This window comes from Lygodium microphyllum, chromosome 21, assembly GCF_053477565.2.
Source record: "Lygodium microphyllum isolate KBCC chromosome 21, Lygodium_microphyllum_v1.1.10, whole genome shotgun sequence".
Classification (NCBI taxonomy): domain Eukaryota; kingdom Viridiplantae; phylum Streptophyta; class Polypodiopsida; order Schizaeales; family Lygodiaceae; genus Lygodium; species Lygodium microphyllum.
The window spans coordinates 73,277,674-73,291,695 of record NC_141155.1 but is presented as its reverse complement, the minus strand read 5'-3'; the positions used below and the strand labels follow the sequence as shown (position 1 = coordinate 73,291,695).

The 14,022-nt window shown below is 40.9% G+C and overlaps 1 protein-coding gene across 2 annotated transcripts; it reads left to right on the top strand.

Moving 5' to 3' along the window:
- Nucleotides 1–998: 998 nt before the first annotated feature.
- LOC148018146 (uncharacterized) lies at nt 999–10,854 on the top strand. Of its 2 annotated transcripts, XR_015687734.1 has the most exons (3): nt 999–1,770; nt 10,070–10,383; nt 10,635–10,854. XR_015687734.1 is itself a non-coding variant. In XM_087661945.1 (2 exons), the coding sequence occupies exons 1-2, from the start codon at nt 1,182–1,184 to the stop codon at nt 10,258–10,260; spliced, it is 780 nt and encodes a 259-aa protein (XP_087518071.1). In that variant the 5' UTR covers nt 999–1,181; the 3' UTR covers nt 10,261–10,851. The 2 variants fall into 2 exon arrangements, 1 of the variants encoding a protein (XP_087518071.1); XM_087661945.1 differs by having other exon boundaries at nt 10,070–10,851.
- The last annotated feature ends 3,168 nt before the right edge of the window (nt 10,855–14,022 follow it).

Below are 14,022 nucleotides of genomic sequence, written 5' to 3'. Positions count from 1 at the left end.
CCACTTTTTGGTTCTCTTTGCAATAAGCCCCTAGAATGTTTTTCAAAATTTGATTGACACTTTCAATTTGCCCACCATCAGTTTAATTATGATAGGCAATATTGAAACAGAGTTGGGTACAAATGGCTTAAAAGAGATAGGTCCAAAACTTGGAAGTGAAAAGTAAATACATGTCACTAACAATTCTCTTGGGCAACCCATGCCATTAGACTATTTTTTTAAATATCCACTCATTCGGACAAGTGTGTCTTGTTGCAATGTTTGTTGACTTAATGTGATATGATTGATTAAAGAGCTATTTGTTGAAGGGGAATTTTGTCCACAAGTGGTCAATGGCAATCATTTCCTAGCTATAGCTAAAAGTCATTTAAAATGTCTCTTTTAGGTTGACAAGCATCTAGACAATATGAAAGTAATTTAGAATGTATCTTTCAGGTTGAAGAGCATCAAGATGATTGTGAAAGTGGAGATGCCCAAACCCCACTTTTTGAGTTTATGTATAAATGGTTGTCCACCTAAGGGTGGGTTCATACCCGTCTGGGCACCTTTTGAGTTTATTTATGAATGATTGTCCATCTAATGGGTTTAGACCCATTTGGACACTTGCTTTGTGTAGGTGCGTCCAGCCAATGTCAATAGGAGATTAATCTCCAAAAAGGTTTCCTTGTCGGGACATGATAGCAAATGCGCATAGCAACATTTGGACTTGTGCCATGTAGGCATGACAGGTTCAGGTTTTCCAACTGGCCAACACTCATTAGATGAAAATATTTGAGCAAAAGCTTATATAAAATTTCTATCCACTTGTTTGTGAATGTGAGACGCGCGGAGATGGATTTTCCACAGTCCATCCGTTTGCCCTGTTGTGAACTCCACAATCCATCTGTCCGCCCTGCTGTGAACCCTAGTTAAATCTTGAAAGTTTTTAATGACCCCTAGTTTTTAAAAAAGTTTGCAATTTATTTTACATCAAACCTTCGGTTTTCGTAAGAACAAGTGCGTGTGTGCCTGTCGCGTCGCTTGCAATTTGTTTCACATCAAACCTCCGGTTTTCGTAAGAACGAGAGTGTGTGCGCCTGTCGCGTCGGTCTTGTGCTGGTAGTAGACGGAGGATGTTGTTGCAATAGATTTGATCCGAAGCAGAAGCAGAAGAAGCAGCAGCAGAAGAAGAGCAATATAAGATGGGAGGCCACGGAGGCCTCAACATCCTTCCTCAGAAACGATGGAATGTATACAATTTCGACAACAGGGAAAGAGTTAGAAGGGACGAGGAGGCCGCCGCCAAAGAGGAGCACATCAGGCGTCGAGAGGAGCGAGAGAAGGAGGCCGAATCTCGCTTGGCCAAGCTCAGGCAAGTCGCCCATGCCAAGACAAACCGGGCTCCTTCACCAACAAACCCTAACGCATCATCAGACAACCATGAGACGGAGGAGATTCAGCATCTCAACCTTTTTGAAGGCCTCGTTGGCTTCCAGAAGGTCAGCAGTCGAGAAGCTTCTGTGAGTAAGGAGTTTAAGGGATCGCTTGAGGTTGATAAGAAAATCTTCAGAGGCGATAAAGAACTTGAACGCCTGTACAAACGAGCTGCCAAGGAGGCCACCAAGGTTGGTAAGGATGGTGTTGAGGCTGATGATGAGAGGTATCGGCTAGGTTATGGATGTTCCAGCAAAGATAGGAAGCAGCCTTGGTACCTGTCAAAGAGCTCATTGGCAGATGAGTTTACAGATGATGGCGATGGCAGTGTGGCTGTTCAACACACAGATGTAGAAGGTAACTGTTGGAGACCCTTGGTTGACAGTGCTTTTTGGATGGTTTTAGTAATTTTGAGTGTGCATGTTATCTATGTCATCTCATATTTTGTGTTCAGGATGCTTGCTGACAGTGAATGACTGGTTATTTGGGAAACCTCCTCTTTTTGTGTATTTATTTTTCAAGAAGAGGTTCTTCTTTACAGTATTGTTTGTACTAAAAATCTGCTTGCAAAATTTCTACATGTACACGTGCATATTTACATGTTAACCAATTGACTGAAAACTTTTGTGTAACAGGATAACTGTTTGCATGTCAATTAGCTACATATATCAAGCTTGGATACCTTGCTTCTCCCAAATTCATTTTACGAAGTGTTCATGTTATCATATATTGTTTACTTTAATGTGAAACTATAGTTTATCTAATAGGGATTTGGAAGATTTGGCTTCGATGATTTAGATCTAAATATGTCGTTTCAATTTCTGAATGCTATTGTGGAACTTGAAAACTCTGAGAGGCCAAATTATTTTTTTCCAAATAGACTATAGTCTTCATGTGTTTGTCTACTATGTGTTATTGTAATGTATATGATGGATTGTCCCACATGCCTCCATTTAATGCAAATATTAGCACACAATTCTCGCATTCAGCCTCAATGAAGGGTGCCAATAGATGAATGCTCAAGCTACACACCGAGTTACCCTTGAAAGAATCAGTGTTGCAAGAATACTTATGTATAGTCACCTTCTTCTTTAGTGAATAAAGAGACTAAACTTGGTAGGTTTTGCACAAAGATAACATAGAGAAAGAGAAGGAAAAAATCTAGACAACAGAGATAGAGACAAGGTACTAAATTGGGAAGGGCCCACCTTTTTTCCTTGGAGCCAACTATCTTGCCCTCACGTCCACCATTTAGGATCCGAAAAAACTAGTATTCAAAATTTTGAACAATGTAAACAAGGGAACCCAAGTGAAAATTGTTGTAGATGATCCTTCTCTTATTGCCAATAGATCCATATGCTCCTTAAAAAATATTCCACATCATAGGTTTGAAAATACAATCTCGAAAGATTGAGAATGCAAGGTTGAATTTTTGCAACAAATCTATCAGAAAATTGAGGATATTAAGCAAGTTCTAGAATGATGGTATTTTCATTGTAATGTGGTACACTTGTGTACGTGGCTGGCGATGTCATGACAAATAGATAGATTTTGGTAGGCAAGTCGATGCAGCCAATATATGAGTTGCCACATCATTGAAAAGGTGATTGATGTTGACACTTCTTTGTTGCTGATTGAGGCAGCCACAAATCAATTGCTTTGCCTAATGGAAAAGCAATTTGCCTTCATCATGACCTACTACCCATTATGAACCAGTGAATATGACACTTGCTTTGATTGTTGACTATTGGGAACTACTTAACACGATGATTGCTCATCATGTGATCAACTTGCTTATGTTGATTAATAGCCAACCATAGGTGCACTACTACTTCTACTTCTATTTGTTGCAACAAAGACCTTTATGGAGACTTATGTGTAGGGATGTTTTGAGAAACCCATTAATTAAGTTCATTTCATTTTCTTGATTCCTTGTGGTTTCACCATAGAAACAAGGAATGGCCATTCCGGCCTATAGGAACGGCCTAACACGTTCCAGACCCTCGAAGGAGGTGAAACGGGCAAGGAATGTTCCTTGTCATTCCTTGTTTGGAATGGCCGTTCCAAGCCTGTTGACCAAGAATTTACATTTTTTCTAGTTTTTCCTTTTTATTTGTATCACACTCCTTTTACCATGTGTTCACCTATCCCCATCGCCTAATGTGCACACACTAATCTCTCTCTCTCTCTCTCTCTCATTGAAGATTCAAAGTGTCAAGACAACCCACAAGCCAATCAGGAGTCCATGCATAGTTCAAATTTGATGCATTATGAACTATTGCAAATCACAATTAAATTTCAGCCTATTCTCAATTCCAAGGTAATCATCCATTTATATTGTCTAATTTCAAGGGAGACTGGGATAATTGGGGCAATTTAGAGCAATTTGGAGCTATGGGGATAATCGAGTCAAATTTGGGACTTTTGGGTCAATTTGGAGCATTGAGGGGTATTGGGGCAATTAGAGGGACATTCTTTGGGGCAACTTGGGTCATGCAAGGCATATTTGGGGCACTTAAGACATATGTCGTTCTCCCGTTCCCGTTCCCCCACCTTGGACGCTCCCCCCGTTCCAAGGGGTCCCATTCCCGTTCCCCATTCCATGTAACTATGGGTTTCATACTTATAGCCCCAAAAAGAGATGGGTGCCCACATCCTAGGGTGCCACTTGAGACACGTGCCTATAAATAGGGCACATTCTCTTCATTAGATTGCACCTTGGGCAAATTTGGGGCTTTTGCAAGATTTGTGAAATTTTGGCAAATTGGATTGTGGAATCTACTTAGGAGTGATGTTTGATGCAATTTGAGTAGTTTGAGTAGAGAAATTTTGGGGCCTTTGATTGTATGAGTCAAATTTGTTTCCATGGATACATTTGGAGTAAAAATTACAGCTAAAATTTGGGGCTTTCTCATGTAGTTTGATGTATTAGCCTGTGGCTAAAAACAGAGTTAAATTCATTCAAATGTATAAATATAGTTGTACCTTCCTTCATACAAAGGTCCATCAAATTTTTGCTGCTACACTTTTCTAAGCATGTAACTTAAGTAGATTTTAATTTCTCTATGATAAATAGCAAAATGTTTGGCACTTAAAACTCTATGGTAGAGCATGCAAGTTCATCTAACTCATCCGACTCATCTTGATCCATGGTTTCTGGTTTTACTCCTTTTATCTTTATGGGCTTCACCTGTTTCTTCTGCACCAAGACATTATCGCTCTGCTTCTACCATGTAGCAAAGTTGTGTGCACTGTCAAGCTACTATGTGCGAAAGATTGTTGCTATCACTGTTGCCAATGATAATTAACAGCCCAAAAATTACTCAAAAGTCAATAAATGTAAGCCCAATTATCACACAATAAGAACCAACTAACAATGAAACATCAATTAATTGTAGAAATTTCAAGAGGCCCAAGGTCTTCCTTCTAGAAAACCAGAGTAGACTACTATGACCCCATAGTCTAGTAGGTCTACGCCTCCTGTTATTGCCCCATCTACTCCTTCAGCTTTCACGATTGGTGGATATGTGGCAAACAAACAGCCTCAACGGCCATCCTACTCTACTCCTGAGGGGTTGGTTGATTGGTTTGCTAGCATCAATCCCATTGCACTTTATGCATCTCCTTTTAGGAACTACACTGCACCTTCTAGGCCTTCTTTCCCACCTCGCCGTATGTAATGGTGGCCACACACTTAGCCTTTCATTCTCAAGTCTTCCGCTGCATTTACACACACACACATTTGCATTATTGTACTTGTTCATTCAGTTTATTTTTCATTTCAATTTTTTTTTTCTTTTTAGAGCGTCTCACTACTGACTTTTGTGATTACAGATCTTATTTTCTTTTGTAGACTTTGTTTTCAGCGCATGGCTAATATATAGGTTTGTCTAGTCCTACCTAGGTTGGAGACATGGGATGCGCATTGTTTCCTTTATGGTTTCATCTTACTAGGAGTTTCTCTCTTCTACCAGCATGGTGACTTTCCCTCATGAGGCAGATCGTACAATCTCTCTCTTGATGCTATCATGGTGATGACTTCTACCTCGCACTTCTAGTCTCGGGATGCTTTCACAGCATGTAGCATGCTTATTGTGCAGAGCACCACTACATGGATCCTAAGTTGTTTCCACCGGTGGTTTGTACACTACATCGCCATTACTTCCTCACTATTCCCTTATCATCGACATCCTTGATTGGATGGGTAGCTTGTATGTTTTATGATGGGTTGGACCTAATCATCTCTTTTCATTCTCCGTCATTTACTCAATCGACTGCAACCATTTCTCACTTAAAAAATAAAATAAAAATCAAGTTCATTGTAGTTCCATCCGCGTTTGAAGGACTTGGTAGACCATTGGGCAGTTGACGAGCATCCTTTGTTCGATGCCTTGTCCTCTTTGAGGTGACTACTTGGACTCCCTTGGTAAGATAACCATCATCTCTGTAGTCTTGGTAGGCCATTGGGTAGCCATTGTACACCCTATGTCTGATGCCTTGGTTGCTTTGGGATGGAATGCCTTGGGTAAACTTGATTGGTCTTCTTTTCTTACTCTGTTTTGGGCATGAGAGGGGGCGTTATGCTAAGAAATGCATTTTAGTAACTTAAATAGCCCTAAAATAAGCTTTAATTTAATGAAAATCCTAAAATAGGGAGTGGTTCGAGAGAATTTAGTTAAAATCCTAATTTGGGAGGGTCCATCCTCATCTATATATAGATAGGTTGCTCCCATTCAGTCTCATCTCTTTTGTGCAAGTTTCTCACCCTTGCGTGTAGATCTCAGCCATTAGTCTCTCATCATGTGGTGGGCCAGCCTTTGTGATTGCTGCCATCACCTTGTTTTACTATCGCGTTTTACTGCGGTGTTCTATTGTAGTGTTCCATTGCCACGTTTTATTGCGGCATTCTATTGTCACATTCTATTGCGGCATTTTATTGCTGCGTTCTGCTGTCGCGTTTTACTGCTGTGTTTTATGGTGGCATTCTATTGCCGGATTTTACTGTAGCATTCTATTGCTATAGTTTGTTGCTTAGTCCACATCATCAAGCATCATTTTTTGCAGCTGTCTCAGTCTCCTCACACTGTGGTGATCAGCGTTGGGTGTTTCTCTCACTCTGTCACTTGGATTGGTGATCATAACACTTGGGATCCATCTTTGGTGGATGTCACTCTCCGACACATTGCCATTCGTTTGCAACATTCATTCACTTCAGAGTTGTGTTCTTTCTATCCCTTCTTTTGATTTTTGTGTTTGAGTTTTGAGTTTTGCGTTTAGGGTTTGAGTTTTACTTTCTATGTCTGTGTTTGTCTTGTTGTGCTTCTATTGTGGTTGTATACTCTGTGTTTCCTCATGTAAACCCTAGTAGTGCCTATACACTCTTCTTCACAAAGGGGGAGAAAGGCATACCATTGTCTCCATATGTGAGACTTAGTGTAAAGGACAGCCCTACATTGATGATGAAAAGGATGAAATGGCCAAGATTCCGTATACTTCAGCTTTGGGTAGCTTGATGTATGCTATGGTTGCTACATGTCTTGACATAGCATTGTGGTGGGAGTGGTTAGGAGGTACATGGCACATTCTGGTAGAAAGCATTGGGAAGTAGTGAAAGGTATCATGAGATATCTTAAGGGCACAAAGGATATGTGCATTTGCTTTGGGAAGCAAAAGGCATCTATCGTTGGTTTTACGGATGCAGATTGTGTTGGTCATGCTAACTATAGAAAGTCTACTTAAGGTATGTATTCATCTTTACGGAGAGAGCAGTTTCCTAGATCTCTAGGCTATAGATGTATGTTGCATTGTCTACTATAGAGGCAAAGTATGTGGCTGCCATTGAGGCATGTAAGGAGGCTTTATGGCTTTCATGTCTGGTGGGAGAGCTTGGCATTACCAAGACCCTTGTTCTCCATTGTGGTAGTTAGAGTGCTATCATACCAGCAAGGAACTCTGTCTTTCATGCAAAGACGAAACATATACAGGTGAAGTATCACTTTATCAGGGATGTACTTGACAACAAAAGCATTGAGCTTTTCAAGGTACATATAGATGATAATCCTGCAGAGCTTCTCACAAAGGGTCTTCCAGTAGAGCGGTTTGCTAATTGGTGATAGATGATGGGAGTTGGAAAGTATATGTATTTCAGCTTTGTACAGATATAGACTTCGTTGATTCTTTTCCTCAACCTTAAGGCACATTGCCTTTAGCTTTTAGGTAGGAGGTTGTTGGGAAGAAAGGACCACCGTGCCTTTTATATGTGTACGGGTGTGAGTGCATCCTTGGCACTTGTACTTTACATGTATCTATCTCAAAACCCTAAAAGAGGTATATTCTATTGTACCCACACATTGTGCATCTCACGATCTCTCACTCTCTATTCTCTACTCTCTATTGCTGCTCACGTTTTTTCTCTCTCTCTCTCTCTCTCTCAGCCATTGCCAATTTGATCATTGCTTCCCCATTGTGCATCGGGCTTTTCATCCGAGACACACATTCATCGGCCTCTTCATCGACCTCTTTGTTGCTGTTTACACCCCAACCAAGGAGAACATTACTGTTCGTGGATTGTTCTTCCCTATTGCAAGGCGCTCTATTTCCACTTCATTAGGCTGCGTTTTGGGGCAGATTAGGTTGCCCAGCAGGCTACTCTCCCCAGGCCTATTGGCGACTGTCATCTCCTTGTTGGTGACTGCTTCTCCCTGCCAAGCAACTGGTTTGTGGGCTATTTTCACCTGCATTTTACTGCATAGCCCATCTCCAGCGATGTTCATGGCCCTTGGACACTAGGCAAACCTGCATTTTGCTACAAGCCATCATCTTACAGCTGCGTTTCAGGCTGCTGTAGGCCGCCCTGTTGTCCTACATCATCTGGAGCTGGTGGTTGCTGATTCTTTTCTTCCTCCACTTTGACGACACTTGAGGATCGTTTTCCGCCCCCTCTATAGTTGTCCTTCACCATTCAGCATTTACTTCCATACTCTACTGCTCGTAGGAGTGTGTTTTGCTCCCTTCACTGTGCAAATTCCCTACAGGTGTTGCCGCCTGATCAGCCAAGCTAGTGCCGTCATCTTAGAGGTTTGCTCCATTGTATTAGCATGATTTATTCAGCATGATTCAATGTTCATTATTCTTCACTCTTCTTTTGAGTTTTCTTCTCTCAGGGTTTGTTGTACAGTGTTTCTCCCCACAAACCCTATTGTCTCTCTGATATGGTATGAGTGCATACTATCTTGTCTCTTTTCTTGATAGGGTGCTCATAGTGTCAGCTCAATCAAGCTGAATGCCACAAATAGACACCACTTCTACATCCCTTACAAGCTGCGGATAAAAATTGGACAAGTAGTGGCATTGCCTCCATTTGTTTGAGGCTACAATATGAGTTTTTGGGGATCAATTGACTAAAATGGCTGGACTCATCCCAGCTGTTCAAAGCTGTGAATTGATGTAGTCTCTTTGTCAAACATTTTTACAAGTTATATGAGTTGCTGGAGGAAATAGAAAGTTGACTTTGATTCTAACTCCACTGGAAACTGGGGGCCCGTTTTATCTACACTGTCGTAGAAGTGCAAATCACAACATGGGAACTTGTCAATCTGATTATTCACAGACCAACTTTGCATATAATAATACTAAGTACTCGCTTACAAATACAACCCATCCATACTAATGTATGATTATGAGCTGTAACCACTGGTTGCTTCTGGACTTAAAAAGGATCTTAAATGCAATTTGTAGTTCACTTCTTGCACAATATGCAGGAAGTGTCCATCACTCCAGTGGAAAGCATAAAAAAAGCCCAGGAATGTGCTACTTGTATGCTGACCAGCTACAACTCCTCCAGAGCTCGAATAAAGCAGGTTAACTGAGTTCACCCTGCTTTCGACAATGTGGCTATATATAATTTTGACTTGTGACGGAGGCAAAGGCTGCATGGGAGTTGGCATGGTCACTTAAGAGTCGCTTTACCAACTTTGTCCTTGATTAAGGACAACCGCCATCAGTAATATGGAAAGTCACATCCTTGGACATCTTGGATTGGTGCCCACAATATTGGCCATTGACCACTATGTCACTGATATGAACATGGCAGTCTTATCTAAATTCCACACACTAGGATGCTGTAGGCGAATTGTATGACACATCAGCCTTTGGGATGGAAGCTTGGGTGGACCTGCTGCTGTTAGCCCATTTAGATCTATGTTTGGGAGGTCCACCTCTCTAAGTTTCTTCTCTATATGCTTGTGGTTTGCCTTCTTTGAATCATGCCACGTGTGCAGGTTTGACCTATGTGGGCATTTCACTTTGTTCCTTCCCACTTTTCTTCTCTTGACGAGATAACGATGGGCTGAGCATGATTTTAGGTGATAACCTATGAAATGTGGGCACAGACATAATGCAGACCTCAGCCTCTTCAGTCTGGACTTTCACAAGCTTTCGAGGTTTCATAGCAAAAGCTAATGTCTAGTTATACAATTGTCTTAATAATGTGATGAAATTTCTAAAGTGATGCCACTATAAATGTTGGTGAGAATGAAGTTTCTGAATGAAAATGGAACTGTGGATCTTAGATAAGAGGTAGGGGTTTTGAATATGGTAGCAGGGTTCCATTCTCTAAGTTCACATAGGTTTTCTAACATCTTTGCTTCTTGATCAGGGCACCGCCCGGAGAAACGTAAAAAGTCAATTGATGAATTGCGGGAGGAGAGGTTGAAGAGGGAGCAACAAGAGAGAGAAAGAGCTCAGAGATTGTTGACATCACGAAGTGGTTGCCCTCCCTCAAAATCCGGATCCAACATTGGTCAGCGGCGCCCATATTACAACTCCAGCTTTGGCAATGCAAGATGAAGGGGGAGCAACAAGAGAGAGAGAGCTCAGAGATTGTTGACATCACAAAGTGGTTGCCCTCCCTCAAAATCAGGATTCAACATTGGTCAGCGGCGCCCATATTACAACTCCAGCTTTGGCAATGCAAGATGAATTTGCATACTCATTCAAGGTTCTTTTTTTCTGAGGGTGATCAATTGTACTATCAAAAAGCAAACAGTGTTCCACACATATTCATGTCTATCAAGACCCTTCTCAAGCACCTATCACAGCTTCATGCTGTGGGTACCACATGGTTTTGTTATGACTCCTGACCAAAGGCGCAAATGTTTACTGTACATGGATTGATTATGTAGCTTACAATACCTTGACCAGAAATTCGTGTACTGCTGCAGATTGGATTTGTTGATGTTCTTGCAGCCTTGTGACTGCTATGAATGCCTTTCCACATGCTTTGATGCATAGCCGATAAAAGCTTCAGACCGTAACTCAGGCTTTAAAGCAACCTCTTGTATTATGTTGCAATTTGTAAAATCTTTTCAGACAGCTGGCTATACCAATTCTTGTGAGGAGGTGTGAGGGTTCTTGTTTTTTATGGGTGCCATTTGTTAGCAAAAGGTTTCTTTGTGCTTTCCTTGCTCTTATGATATTTATTGGTCAAACTTCCATTGCTGTAGTTGTAAAATCAGTCAAGTGGGTACTTGTTAATTTATACTAAAAGGATGCAGGCACATCTACTAGATCAAGTGTGGTTATGCTCCTTGCAACTTTTTCCACATTTCTCATGTGCTAAATGCAATTATGCAGCAAGAGAGAGTCCAGCTTTTGAGTTTGAACTATTATGGGGATTGTGTAGACCCTCAAAGGGGTGTGGTGTAGCTGCATCACAATGACCATGTCATTGAGAGTGAACTTATCCATAGCAACCCTTACTAATGTGAAAGCTTGCTTGAACACCAAGAAAACCATAATCTGTTAGTGTTTGTATGATGGTTAGAACAATGAATTGCTGCTAATTGCTTGTTACAAGGATGAACTTTGAGCTCTTTTTTACCCATGACCAAGATTCTGTGAGTGCGCAAGACAGAAGCAAGTGTGCATGTGCATGGAGAGAGAGAGAGAGAGAGCACTGATCTGAAAATAAGGGCTGCATACAAACAGTAGCCCCTGGATGTGGACTGCACCATGTCAGTTTGAGCCCTGCTGGACTGCAGCAGGAGCAAAAGAAGAGGATTGTGAAAACAAAGAAGATGAATGATGTGATTGCAATGCTGGAAAGCAGACTATATATAGGCACAAACATTATGAACTCTGGCTGACCTGCCAACCTGCACTAACATGGGCCTAAACCAGGTCCGATTGACATCGTGTGCCTGTTGCTCCAGAAATGCATCATAAATGCTGGCAATAATGACTGAATTGCAGGGAACGAGCCAAGCTGGAAATGTGAGGGAAAATGAACAAGTCCACTCCATATGTTTCTGTGATACCCTGGTAGGGATCTACACAGGAGAGAACAAACATGGAATGAATACTAATACCCCTCTTATAACTTGGGAGTGGCTGAGGGTCTAGAAGGTGTGAGTGATGAATCTCATTGGTGGCATCCCACTACCAGACTCTAGTTGGATCATTGATATGGCTCATCCACACCCGCCAAGACATCTCTTGTGGTGTGGCTCTTCTCAATTCTTTCATGAAGAAGCCTCTCCTTTCCCATTGGCAAGCCATGCCAAGCAATAAAAGGTGCACTATACATTAAATCTTCTTTGGCTCATTGAACCTTAAAACTCATGCACCTGGTGTGTTTTCAGTGTTCCATAAGTAAACTCCTTTTTGGTTGGTTCCTTATTTGTAACAGAGAATTGAAGCCTCTCCTTTCCCATCAGCAAGCCATGTTAAATAAAAACAAGTGCACTACACATTAAACATTCATTAGCAAAAAACAAGTGCACTACACATTAAACATTAAACTTTTTGGTTGGTTCCTTATTTGTAAGAGACAGAATTGAAGCCTCTCCTTTCCCATCAGCAAGCCATGTCAAATAAAAACAAGTGCACTACACATTAAACATTCATTAGCAAAAATAGGTGCACTCCAAACTCAAATGCACTCCTCGTGTTTTCAGTGTCCCATAAGTAACCTCTCCACTTTTAGGTTGGTTCCTAATTCATAATAACAGAATTGAAGATTCTCCTTTCCCATTGGTACGCCATGTTAAGCAAAACAAGGTGCACTATACATTAAACATTTCCCAACTCATTGAACAACCTCAAAACTCAAATGCACTTGCCATGTTTTTAGTATCCCATAAGCAAACTCCCCACTTATTGGTTGGTTCCTTATCTATAACAAAGAGTATGCTAGGTCATTTGCATCCCAATGTATCCCAAGTTCATCATCACGTGGCTGCTAGCTTCTCTTATTGCTGTTGTCCACTCATTCCTCATTATTTCGTCATGATCATTCAAAGGTTGTCCACACCTACATTTGGTTGAGTTATCACCATTAGTCCAATCCTCCATTTGATTGCTATAGCCCTTGTCCAAGTGTTCGCAATTGTTGCACTAATCATTACGTGGTGGGTGGTGGTGTTTTCATCCCTATAGGCTACCTTGTTGCTATTCGTTGTCTGGAGCACTTTTTAGCAATGGCTTGATCTACATTTGCATTTGCAATAGTAGGTGGTTTTTGCATTTTTGACACTTTTCATCAACCTCTACTTCAATTGATGGGTTAGTTAGTGTACTTTGGATCTGCCTCTAATGGAGAACACACATTTACACCTCCCCTAGCACACTCCCACAAGAGCCATTGGCTATTGAGCATTGTATACATTTTCATTCATTCATTCATTCATTCATTATTTAGTTATCTTCATTTTGTGTTTTTATGTTTTATGTTTCTATGTTAGTGTTTGAATTCACTTTGTTTTAGTTGTGGTTGTACACTGTGTTTTCTTTTGTAAACCCTAGTGTATCTCCACATGGTGTTAAAGCCATTGCTCTTCAAAAGACTTACTTGAGGCTACCATGGAGTGCTTGGTTTATTCTTGGCTACACATTATGTCATGTGTTGATTCACAAAGGCTTAAACCTCTCCATCTTGGGATCCTTTGATGTTTTCTCAAGCTTCTCCTACAATGAGGTCTTGTTGAGGCCTTATGGTCTTGATTTGGAGGACAAATACTCCATCATCTTCATCTACAAACCTTTCTTCTAGGGATTATTCACCAAAGTCCGACTTGTCTTCATCTCATATTCCTCTACAAGGTGCATCTAAGCTGAGGCACTTTGCTAATGAGATTGATCACCTCTTAGTTTGATGAAAGACCATCCATTGGGGCCATGATTGAAAGTTCAAGTTCTTCACAATCAAGCCGGGTGGTAGGTTTGTGCAATCCATTTTTGTGTGATACTGATTATATATTACTCCTTCAGTTATGCAAGAACCAAGTGTAAGTCACCATGGAGACCTAGATCAATATAGTATGGATTAGAAGAAAACTATGCAAGCAAAGATGTTCTACAAGGTAATCATTTACCTTCTGTTGTATTTAAGTATGAGTTTGGTTCTTCACATTCATCTTCACATTTCTCGCCCTTCCGTCCCACTTTCACTTCACATTTAGACTCGTCTACATTAAATCTAGACTCCTTTAGATCAACCATAGGTTATGCAATCTTAACACACATTGTCTTTAATGTACATTTAGACTTTAGGCCATTATTAGACACTTGGAGGTGTACAACGTTGCACCTTTGTGCTTTGTTGTTGAGAAT